General features: G+C 44.2%; 1 protein-coding gene across 1 annotated transcript in view; it reads right to left on the bottom strand.

Annotated features, from left to right (window-relative positions):
- Positions 1-12,331, bottom strand: part of XK (X-linked Kx blood group antigen, Kell and VPS13A binding protein) — a 53,469-nt gene extending 41,138 nt beyond the window's left edge. Inside the window, exons 1-2 of the mRNA XM_047843843.1 lie at positions 11,780-12,331; positions 3,572-3,834 (exon numbers count right to left, since the gene is read on the bottom strand). Of these exons, the coding sequence (XP_047699799.1) occupies positions 3,572-3,834; positions 11,780-12,024 (508 nt within the window). The 5' untranslated portion in view covers positions 12,025-12,331. The remainder of the gene's footprint in view (positions 1-3,571; positions 3,835-11,779) is intronic.
- Positions 12,332-12,595: the final 264 nt, after the last annotated feature.

Raw genomic sequence — 12,595 nt, 5'->3', positions numbered from 1 at the left:
CCCCATAATGCTAGTAAAACAGATTATCATGTGCTCTGTATAAATGATTATTTCTGATCCTGAGATCTTTTCTTTCATACCAGGGAAAGAATCTGGGCAAAAGGACCCAATTATGCCTTATCCTTAGAAGACATTGGGTATTTCTTTTTATGTGGAAGAAACATAGTCTACACCTACCCTCAATTGGAAGGGATTGCTGCCTTACCCTTGATACCAAAATCAGAGAAACTCTTCCCTCTACTGCTTATATACCTAATGTAGGATCTTTCTCTTATCAACTTTAAAGGATATGTCAGAACTGGAAAGGTTATAATTATTGCTGGATGCCTACATATGACCCTACAGTGGACAGAAAAGGTTTTGGCATGATTTCTCCAGAGACTTTCTTCCTTGGGTTGAAGTAGCAAAATTAAAACAAAACAAAACAAAACAAAACAATTCGCAATCTTTCTACAGTCATGCCCACCACTTTTAATGCTTCTGTCCAAGCTTTTGAATATAGCAACAGACCCAAATGGATACCCTTGCGGAAGTAATTCTACAAAACCACAGGGCCCTAAGCCTCCTCATTACTCAGCAGGGGAAACCTGTGTCCTACTTGGAGAAGAATGTTGTCTTTATGTCAGTAAGTCAGGGAAAATAACACAAGAACTAAAAATAATGAAGGACATTATCAAGCTGCTAGCCGAAGCTGGCCAACCTCCCGGAACTCAGGACATTTTAGATCTATTAAATATAGGTAGTTGGGGAAACTGAGAAGTGCATTTCAATCGCTAGCTGTCATTGGGTTTTTTGTCCTCAGTTTAATCTTTTTAATTAAATTTCTACTGTTTTTGTATTAATAAGAAAATGTCTTCTTCCCAAATGTATGTACAAAATACAATTCTTTTCCTTTCAAAAAGCTTTTCCTGAAACTCAAATGACCATAGAAACTAAACCATTCACCTTAAAGGGACAGAATGGAGATTCCTTCCTTTTTCAATCCTCTTACTGTTCAAATGAGGCCACTGAAATTCCCTACCATTTCCTTCCTCCGTGGGACGAGACACCTGAGGATGGGGTCCTCCTCAGCTCTGTGAGGAAAAACAATGGGGGACGGTCCTCAGCTCCATGGGAAAAGCCCCCTGAGGGCAACTCTCCTCAGCTCCATACAATCCACCCATAAAGAACTATACTGTTGACAAAGGGTAACAAATACACCTGAAGGACATAACTGATCAGTAACATTTTCTGTGAAAGATCTTGACCAAACAGGGGAAATGTGAAAAAACTTCAACTGAAAACAGTCAGAGGATACAAAGTGGAGAATCTCACGCATGTGCCCTAAGGAAAACAAAATTAAGGACTGACAGACTGCTTTCCCGTAAATGCCTGGTTCACAAAACAAAAAAAAAAATTGGTAATATTGGAATTTTCCTAAATGATAGAGAAGTCATCAGGGGTTGCTTCATATCAGCCTTGGAAAGTTCTGTTTATGGTTTCCAGAGGCATGAACAAGATAGGACCCAGGTCACCTGGTCTTGCAAAATGACCTGAGGTGTGCTTTGTTTGTATGGCTGGACTGGTTTTGTCTGCCTGGGTAATTTTTAACGCTGGTCTCTACTTGTTTTGATTTTAACAGATTCCAAGTGAACTCTCCCCTCTTTACATTCCCTGCCCAGAAATACAGCCTACTCGGGCAGACTTGCCTGTCGCTTGCTATAGTTTGTGTGTCCCAAATTATAGTTCCTTGGCTATTCCCAAATAAACTCATATTTATGATTTTGAGCTTGCCCCTTTAGGTCAACAAAGACAATCTTCATTTTCAAAACCCTGAGGAAAAATACTGGATCTACCTGTAAAAATCAAATAGGCCATCACCACATCTGGTTTCTTGCTGTGTCCCTGTCACACAGAGAAACAATGAACTGGGAAAAGGGTATAGGGGCACGTAGAGGACTCACCTTGGTCAATGCCCGTTCTAGGTATAAGTCTTTAGAGAAAGGATGCTGCTAAATTTATTGAGTACCTACTGTCCATCTGGAGCTATGGGGGGCTACACATAAATGTTAATATACCAAGGTTCAAAACCTCAACTTAAGGGCCTGATATGTCTTAAGAATCATAGTCACACTGAGGTAACCTACATAAGGGAGACAGCTTTGATATGCAAATACCCTGTGACCCAGCCATAAATTAAGCCATTTTACCATCTAGCCTAGAATACAGGCAGAAAGAAGTTAATGCTTAAGGAAGTAAAATTAGTAAGTGATTTATTTTTTAAAATTTCAATTTCAGTGTTACCGTAAATACGTATTTTTTCAGCTTATTAAGGCTTTTAACTCATTTTTGCTTATCTATATAGTAAAATTTACCAGAAACCTGGTTTTCATTTACCTATAATATTAATATTTGGGAGGAGTTATTTCCCCTCCGCATATCAAAGTTTTTCACTTGTGTCTTAGGCGTGTAGAGGTTTTCTTAAAATCTGGTTCAACCTGGGGCGCCCGGGTGGCTCAGTCAGTTAAGTGTCTGACTTCAGCTCAGGTCATGATCTCAGGGTTTGTGAGTTCGAGCCCCGCGTTGGGCTCTGCACTGACAGCTCAGAGCCTGGAGCCTGCTTCAGATTCTGTCTCTCTCCTGCTCTCTGCCCCTTCCATGCTCATGCTGTTTCTCTGTCTCTCAATAATAAATAAATGTTAAAAAAAATTTAAATCTGGCTCAACCAAAACCTGCCCTCAATTTGATAATGTGAGAATAGTCCAAAGGTTAGATAACTGTGTTCATTTAAATGCTGAGATACGTATTACAACTTTAAGATAACAGAGTGCTCTTGAATCCATCATTTATCACAAAGTTCTTACAACCAAGGGTCTCAGCTGGTTTATAACCATCACTGAATGACAGAGGCAAAATCCAAGGAGGCCCAGATTCTGGCAGGTGTTATTTTCAGCCAGCAGCAAGCTGTATTTTTCCAAAATGGTCATAGCAATGAATTTCTAGAACTCTACCATTCTCCATCGAGAACCAAAGTTTCCTCCCCTCCCCTTCCTTTGGACTTCGATGGGATGCCTGTCTGCTTCAACAAAGAAAACATAGTTGAAGTAATGTCACATGACTCCCAAGGGTGGAATCACAAAAAGTGATTCTCTTTCACCTGCCCTTTCTCACTCCCAGGACACTGACCTTGAAAGCAGCCACCATGCTGTGAGGAGGCCCAAACTAGCCCACATGGATAGATGAAATGGACAAGATCTGAGGCTCTCAGCAACAGTCAGCATCAACCATAAGTAATGTGAGTGAATGAGCCCTCGATGGATTCTAGCCCCTCATCTTTGAGCCACCCTAACTAATGTACAGTGGAGCACAGGTGAGCCCTTCTGGGCCCTGTGCAAATTGCAGAGTCATAAGCAAAATAAACACTTATTATTTTAACTAAGTTTTGAGCTTAGTAATTGGAACACAGACTCAGAATTTAATGCACATGCATGTGCATTCACCTGAATTTCACCTGAAACAAAATAAACTTTGTGTTTTACCTCCCACTTTGATCACCAAATGCAGGCAGAAATAAAAAAATATATATACATACATCTTCCAATAGTTATGTGCTGCTGCAGGGTGCTTATATACAGCTGCAGAGTCAGCTGGGGAGCAGAGCCCAGGAAAGCCTGGATCACTGATGCTCGGCTGAATGCAGATCGGTGGGTGAAGAGCTTGCCCTCTGCCTGGCCCACTTCTTTCTCGATTTCTTCTGAGAAGCCATTTTTGGGCATCTGTCGCTTCTTGGTGATGCTGACATAAGGCTCTTCAATGTGGCTTGATTGACAATAGATGCAGAAGACTTCAAAACACCTGGAAACAAATCATCAAGTCACGATAATCAGAGACAGACAGGATTCTGTCTTTTCTCAGCTACCCTGCTGAGATTCTCAAGGCTTTGACTTGGCTACTCTGAAGGATATCCCCTTCTCTAGAATCATCCACTCCAAGGAGTTCTAAGCAAGCAGGCAGTCCTCTTGTGGCCCTCCAGCAGGTCAACTGGAAATGAGTGTGAACCTAATTGAGAGATGACACCAAAGGCCAGTGAGGCAAGGAAACCAAGTAGGAGCTGGGCTCCAGAGCCAGAGAAGAATGTTCTATTTTCCTTCATGACCCTTACTAGCTGTGCAGCCCTGGGCAATTCCTTTAACCCTTGAATCCTTCCTCTCAATTATAAAGGGAGAGAGAGGGGGAAGAGGTAATACTTACTTTGCCACACTATTACGGAAACAATACAGTATATGGGCATGTATGTTTGTGTATGTGTGTGTATATACATATATGTATGTGTGTGTGTGTGTGTGTGTGTGTGTGTGTATGTATATTTCCACATCCAGTAGATGCCCCTTATTGCCTCCGTTAAGGCAGTAGCTATGGTTGGGAGATCCCCTAGCACAAAGCTGCTTGCCATCTAGCACTTCCCTAAAAGACTGCAATATACTACCTAGCTCTCTGCTCTCATAAACCTTTATGGGACATGACTAAAGTCAATCATTCCTGGAGGTCTGTCCCCCTTACTTACGGAATAAGTATTTACTTACTTATGGAATAAGCCTGCCCTAGGGATGGAGCCTTAAAAAGTCACCCTTCTAGACTGAGTACCTGGCTTCTAAGATTAGATTTTCCCCTCTAGGTAATGATATGGATACCAATCTGATGTGTGATTTATTTCGAAGTGCGCACACACGCGCACACACACACGCGTGTGTGCAAATGGATTGATGACTCGATCGAAGAATGGATGGATGTGTGAAGCAAAATGTTAACTGTAGAACCTAGGTGGTGAGTACTTGGGTGTTCACGGTACAATGCTTTCAAGTTGTCTTCTGTATATTTCAAAATCTTCATAATAAAATGCTAAAGAAAATGGGTTTTTCTCAGGAATAAGAAAAATGCTTGTGGCCTTAGGTTTAAAAATTGCTAAAGGATGTTTTTTTCTCCAAACACGCATTTCTATAACCACCTTATAATGCTGCCGAAAGATTTTATGGCTTCATCTATTTTACTGAATGCTGTTAACTTTGTACTCTCACCCGAGGCAACTATGGCAACAAGAATATGTTTATAATTTTAAATAATAAAACTTGACGTAAGAAAGGAAGTGCAAGAGCCTCTCTGGTGAGTATGAAGTAGACATATTTTATGACCATTACCTTTGTTCATTAGTTCCTGGGATAAAGAAGGTGCACAGCTGTTTGTTTGGGGGGGGGAGAGGGGGAAGAGGGAGACAGAGAGAGAGGGGGAGGGGGAGAGGGAAAGAGAGGGGGGGGAGGGGGGGGAGAGAGGGGGGGAGAGAGGGGGAGGGGGGGGAGAGAGGGGGGAGAGAGAGGGGAGAGAGGGGGGGAGAGAGGGGGGAGAGAGGGGGGGAGAGAGGGGGGGAGAGAGGGAGAGGGGGGGAGGGGGGGGAGAGGGTGGGGAGAGAGGGGGGAGAGAGGGGGGAGAGAGGGGGGGAGAGAGGGGGGGAGAGAGGGGGGAGAGAGGGGGGGAGAGAGGGGGAGAGGGGGGAGAGGGGGGAGAGGGGGGAGAGGGGGGAGAGGGGGGAGAGGGAGGGAGAGGGAGGGAGAGGGAGGGAGAGGGGGGAGAGGGAGGGAGAGGGGGGAGAGGGGGGGAGAGGGGGGAGAGGGAGGGAGAGGGAGGGAGAGGGAGGGAGAGGGAGGGAGAGGGAGGGAGAGGGGGAAGAGGGAGGGAGAGGGAGGGAGAGGGAGGGAGAGGGAGGGAGAGGGGGGAGAGGGAGAGAGAGGGGGGAGAGGGAGAGAGAGGGGGGAGAGGGAGAGAGAGGGGGGAGAGGGAGAGAGAGGGGGGAGAGGGAGAGAGAGGGGGGAGAGGGAGAGAGGGGGGGGAGAGGGAGGGAGAGGGGGGAGAGGGAGGGAGAGGGGGGAGAGGGAGGGAGAGGGGGGAGAGGGAGGGAGAGGGGGGAGAGGGAGGGAGAGGGGGGAGAGGGAGAGAGAGGGGGGAGAGGGAGAGAGAGCGGGGAGAGGGAGAGAGAGGGGGGAGGGAGGGAGAGAGATGGAGGAGAGGGAGGGGAGAGAGGGGAGAGGGAGGGAGAGAGATGGAGGAGAGGGAGGGGAGAGAGGGGAGGGGGGGAGGGGGGGAGGGATGAAGGAGCAGGGGAAGCAGGTTTGTCTGCTACATTTTGTCCAATGGGGTCACCGCCACCTTAATACATAAAAACAGGTAAAATGGCCTGGGCCAATTTGTTCAACTGAAAATAATGAAATTCAGGTTATGAGTTCAAGTCCAGATAATCTAACTGAATTTTCTCTGGGCAAAACCTCCAATCTATGAGAACTGTTTGAGGCCTAGCAACTTCACACAACAAGGAGAAGACAGAATAAACTGACCATCATCTTAATTCTCAAATATGTGATGAATGCAGACATACTCTGCTAGTGCTGTGGGGAATGCAAAGACAGCTGGGGTACCCCTGCCTCATTCCAACGTGTTCACAATCTAAATGCAAAATGGCACATATATTAATAAGGATAATAATGTATACAACTAATATTTATATAGCACTTTCGGTTTATAAAATATTTCTCATAAATTAACTCAGAAAGCCTAATGCAAGAATTTGAATCATAGCATTATTTGTAATGGCAGTTCTGGGAATACTCTAAGGGTCCCCAAATAAAATAATTCAATAAGTCATAATACATGTATTCAATGAAGTATTACCCAGTCCTTAAAATTGATGGTATAGACATACATGTACTAATGCATAAAAATGTTTACTATATTTGGTAAGTGAAAGGAGTAAATTAGAATGGAATATATATAGAAAATTCCATTTTTTATAAAAAGAAAATTACATATATAAAAAATATATATAAATCACACATACACATACACACTAGAGTGCTTGAACTGGCTCATACTGACCCAACAAACTGTTAAGTGGTTAGGAATCATGTGAGCCTGTTGTTAAAAAACTGGTAGCTTGAGGGCTGGCTGGGTGGCTCAGTCGGTTAAGCATCCAACTTCAGCTCAGGTCACGATCTCACGGTTTGTGGGTTTGAGCCCCACGTCAGGCTCTGTGCTGACAGCTTGGAGCCTGGAGCCTGCTTCGGATTCTTTGTCTCCCTCTCTCTCTGCCCCTTCCCTGCTCACACTCTCTCTCTCAAAATATAAATAAACATTAAAAAAGAAAACCAGTAGCTTGAAATAGGCCATGATGGGAATATTTACATCACAGAAATCAGCAAACACTGCAATTCAGGGCTTTTCCCCCCAAGAAAGAGTTTGCCAGCTTACCACTATAAAAATATTAGTAAGTACATACAGGAAAATGTTAAAAATTGTTCTCTTTAGGCAAATTAGAGGGTTTTTGTAAATTGTGCTTATCTGTTTTCTGCTCTTCTGTCCTTTAAACAACGAATATGTTTCACCTGAAAAAAATCAAGCTTAGAATTTTTAAACACTAAACAACCAACCAAACACCAGCACATGTTAAGAGGTGAATGAATGAAAATGAAGGTTCAGAGGAGAAAGCAATTCTCTTGATGCTGAGGGTGCTGTTTTAAACAGAAAACAGGTGCAGAATTGTTGACAAACTGAAACCTTAGTGTATCCATTGGCAGACAACAGAAAGTCCCAGAATGGCTAATCACAGAGGTGGCCCTGAAGCCCAGATGGACACCCTCACAACCCACTGTATTTTCCAATCACTACATTTATCTTAGCACAGACTTTTTTTTTAACACATAGTAAGTGTTTGATAAATTTGTATATGATGCTGAGACTTCACTACTTGCCACTACCTGGTTAAGAAAACTGATAAGAAACAAACTACCATTCTTCTTGGAACTCTGCAAGGCTCATCTAATTACTCCAAAAAGAAATTGTTTTTTTGCTTGAGAGATGGTCTAAATACAGCTGTAAATTAAGTATTTTCATCGAAATTGTTCAAGGTTGCTTTTCAGTATCATATAGACCAAGAGTTGGCAAACATTTTCTGTAAAGTATTTACAAAGAGTAAATATTTTAGGCTTTGCAGGCCACAGTCTGTATTGCAACGACTCAACTCTGCCACCGTGGTGCAAAAGTGGCCATACACAATATGTTAAATGAATGGGCACGGTTGTGTTCCAATAAAACTTTATTTACAAAAAGAGACAGTAGGGGGATTTGGCCTGTGAGGCATAGTCTGCAGGCCCACAATGTAGATAATCAGTAGGCGAATCCATTTTTTTCACTTTATCCCATTTTCAGGCATCACAGTGGAAGGAATTTATTCCTTAGCTGAAACCATGCTTGTTCGTGTCTGCGCAAATAACCTGTGGTACTGGAGACCCCCTAAAGCAGTTAATAAAAAACACGTTTTCAAAAGAAATACTGACTATGATTTCCTACACACCACGTTATTTCCTACACGTACATGCTCTATGACGTGACACAAGAATCAAACTGGGTAAACAGAAAGTGCCATGTGACCTTTGAAAAGCCACTTGCATGATCTCCCTGAGCCTCAATGTCTCAACTGTAACAAAAAAGATAATGACAATTAAGTCACAGGGTTTTACAGTGGATGGAGTTATATACTGTATGTAAAAGCACTTTGCAAACAAAAAAAAGTTCTTCAAAATTAGACTATTATTTTATAAAGTCTTGTGAAAGCTTATTACAGAAAGAAATACTATGGTGAATCATTTTGCAATGTTCTATACAAAATTACTGGAAATTCACAGCTTTCATTTTTATAAACCCAGATTTTCATGTACCATTTTCCCCTCATTTTACCAGTAAACAAAAATGGAGAAAAACTGCTTGCACTTGAAACTTGTTTATATTTATTCCTTCTCCAAATAATTTTATAAAATTAACATAATTGTAAAAGAATGATAAATTCTGTTGTTGTTATGAAGTCCCCCCCCGCTTTGGTTTTCCAGAATATCTATTTATCATTCACAAAAGACTGCCCTTAAAATAAAAAAAGAAATTCAAGATACTGTTCACTGCTCATATCATTCAAACCCAGCCTTAATAAGGAAACAACCAGACAAACTGCAACTACAGTTTTAAATAGAAGACTGATAAATGAACTATGGTCCTCTCCTAGTGCTTCTCTAAAGGAAAGAAGGAGCGGGGCCTAGTTTTTAGTCTTCAGCCCATGATCATTACAGTGTAACGTGGGATTGAGTGAACTCAAAAACATCTCACCTGAAAAGAACCTGAGTTTGTCTAGTTAGTACCTAACCAAAAATAAACAGAGCTAATTTTTCCAAAAGCAATTTCAAAGTATTACTAAGTCAAATCAATAAAGATGGTAAAGAAACATACCATGACTTTCCTTTGTCTCTGGGGGAAATAATTTTGATCTTTAAGTAAAGCTGACATCTTGGAGTTATAAAAGAATCAAACTGTCAGCAGGAAAAACTCCCAATAAGATATTAAGTCATGCTAATATACAACCGCAAATTGCTTTTCACATAATCTGGAAGCTAAGAGGGTTGGAACCACATTTTGTGTATCTCAGCTCTAGGATCATGGGTCCAAGATCTCCTTGAAATAAATCAGCAGCATTAGAATGAGAGAGTCCTTGCTGATTAGAAGGAGGTTGTTTATTGCTTTATTTTCTGTTTTATTTTATTTTTCCCCCAAGAGGATAATGACTCATTTAGAATTTTCTGTCAACAGAGGTCTTTTTATGGTGTTGCAACTTTTTATATAGCTGAGAAGTTATCTCTTCAAAGCACCAAACTTTTTTTAAATAAAGGTGAAATATTTTTACTATAAAACCTGAAAAATGTAGAGAAGTATAAAATAAATGAAAAAAAAATGATGCACTTTTCTATATTTTTCAGGAGAAAATTAAAACCACCCATAAATGCATCATCCAGAAATTACCACTCTCTGCAACCTGGTATATTTCCTGGAGCTCAGGTTTATATGTGCCATCCTATTTTTATACATATTATGTCATTAGCTTTGTCTTGGATCACTCTTCGTATTCAGAAATATTTTAAATGGCAGTAATGGTAGAGATCACTCACCCGGATAGCTATTTAGGTTGTGTGTTTTTTAATTTTGCCAAGATGACCAAACTTACTTAATTTAAGATGGAAGTTACTGGTAAAACGTACTCCACAATCTTCTGCTTTCTTTCACAGAGAGCAGGGAACATAATTAACCAAGCTCCATTTCTAAGAAGCCTTGTGAATGTGGCCTGGGGTGTCATTTTCCTCATCTATAAAATGGGAACAGTGACATCTACTTCAAGGTAAGGATTCAATGTACTGAGGGATATGAGTACCTACCAAACCACTCAGCACAAGGAGCCCTGAGAAACATCAGTCCCCCTTTATCTGTCACTTCATTTAAACGTGAGCAGTGAGTTTTCTTTTCCCAGGTGAGGTTAATAAATGATGAGTGCCTTGCCCAAAATCAGATCCCATTGATTTTACTGAGCAGGATTATAGTCAGGATGCTGTAGCCTACTTGGCCAGAGACGACTAATTCCTCACTAAATGGCTCCAAACGGCACGACTTTAAAAATTCTCCTCTCTCTCCCTCTCCCTCTCTCTCTCTCTCTCTCTCTCCCCTTTCCCACCACCCGGCAACCCTTCTCTTGCTCTTAGATGGCAGTAGCAACGCCTTAGTCCTGCTTATGTACCGGTTTCTCTTCCCTTCTAGGATTCTGTGGCTTCTGGAAGCTGGGAAACTTGTTAACCAAGTTTGTCCTGATTGTGTGTGAACCCCAAGTCAGTATCGTTGAGTGTCGGTGGGGATAGCTGTATTTAATACGAGGTGCGAAGTTTTATAATAGGGCTCTCTGAAATCTATCTTGCCACTGGACTTTTTTTTTTGTCTATGTGTGTGTTGGGGGTGGGGTGGGGGTGGGGAGATAGTGCCTGGTAGGAAAGGTTCCTGGCTAGCTGAATTTTCTGGTAGCTGAGCTGTGGCCTTTCTAGCTCTTCCAATTCCTTTATCACCTGTGTCTAAATTCAGTCTTAGAAACTGCTTTCTAATCCAGATAAAAATCCTTTGTTTTGCGTTTCCTACAGGGTTGAAAGCCGTCAAAACACATTTTAAACTCTCTTCATGGTCCTTAGATCTGCCAGAGTCTACCTCATTACCATGCAGTCTACTTGCTCTGTGTTAATAAAAATTAATTTCCAGAAATGTCACTAATAGTTTTTCTTAACGCACTGCAACTTTCTGTCTTCATGACACACTATGTTCCAGCTTCAACGACTGTGTTTTAAGTTAGGCAAGGCCGGAAGGCATGTCTACAACCCTGTACGTTTCTACACCAAGAGAACGATGCGTGGATTTCTAGAACTCGGTATGAGAAGTAGATTAATATTTGCAAAGTGCTCAGAACAGTGCCTGGCACACAGTAAACTCCACGTGTTTGGCAAATTAAAGAATCTGCACACGCTTTTTGCTCTAAAGGCGATTTGGCCCACACACTTCTCAAGGGTTTGTCACGACACAAGCCAATCCTGCCAGAGCCCACCCGACCCCAGAGAAGGCTTGCATTTCATGAGGTCCAACCACATGCAATTGCCATTTCTGTTGGTCAAGTGCAGTTGAATATTGGCAATGCCCTAGGCGAGAACCTAACAGGAACGCGGTCCGCCCCAGCTTTATTCCCACTCTCCCCGGATCCCGTCGCATTCGCGTGACTGGAACTGTGGGGCCCAGGAGCAGGGCCGGCCGGCCTGGGCCCGGCGCCGGGTCCAGCCACCCGCTCCTCCCGGAAGGCCGCCCCCTCCGCCAGGGCAGTGGGGGAGGGGGCCGGGGACCCGCACGCACGCACCTGAAGAGCGGCCCGAGTTGCAGCAGGTGCAGCAGCAGCACCAGCGGGCGGTCGCGGCTGAAGTCGCGGTGCACGAAGAGGAGCGTGAGCTGCACGAGTGCGCAGGGCAGCAGCGAGAAAAGCAGCGTCAGCGCCTGCCACATGCCGTCCCCGCCCGAGCGATAGGTGCTGCTCAGGTACAGCGCCGCCGTCGTCTCGGCCACGAACAGGAACACGGACGCCAGCACGGAGCCCGGGAATTTCATCTCCGCGCGTCAGCGGCGCGCACCGGCAGCGGACGCAGTAGCGGCGGCGGCGGTTGCCCGAGGGGCTCCGGACATATGCCCGGCCCCCAACTCTCCCGCGCTCCGCGCAGCCCGCCGAGGGCACGGGGCTGGCCCAGAGGCCGGGGCGCTGGAGCTGGGCCTGGGGGCGAAGGGCCGGGCCGGGGTGGGGCGGGGAGCGCGGCCCCGCTGAGACACGCCCACGCGCACGGTGCGCCGCCCGCGCGTCGCGGTGCCCGCTGCGTCTCTGCGGCGACCGACCTCAGGCTAGCCGCGAACTCGCGTCCCAAGACCGCTGTTGCCGCAGCCCCAACGGCTGCGGCGGGCCCAGCTGGCCCCGCGCTCAGCCTCTGGGTCCTAGAGCCCTTGTCCCCAGCTTCGGATCGCATCCCTTTGAAAAACTGCAACCAATGGGGCCCAGATGCCTTTACATCCCACTCTCTATTTTGTGGGCCTGGGGAACGCCTAATTCCTCAAAGGACCAGCGTTTCCGGTCACTTAAAAATAACCAGACCACAGAGATGCTTTTCAAAGTACAAGTGTAAAGTCATGT

The sequence above is a fragment of the Prionailurus viverrinus genome, chromosome X (assembly GCF_022837055.1).
Source record: "Prionailurus viverrinus isolate Anna chromosome X, UM_Priviv_1.0, whole genome shotgun sequence".
Classification (NCBI taxonomy): domain Eukaryota; kingdom Metazoa; phylum Chordata; class Mammalia; order Carnivora; family Felidae; genus Prionailurus; species Prionailurus viverrinus.
The sequence above is the reverse complement of the archived record's forward strand: the minus strand, read 5'-3'. Positions and strand labels throughout refer to the sequence as shown.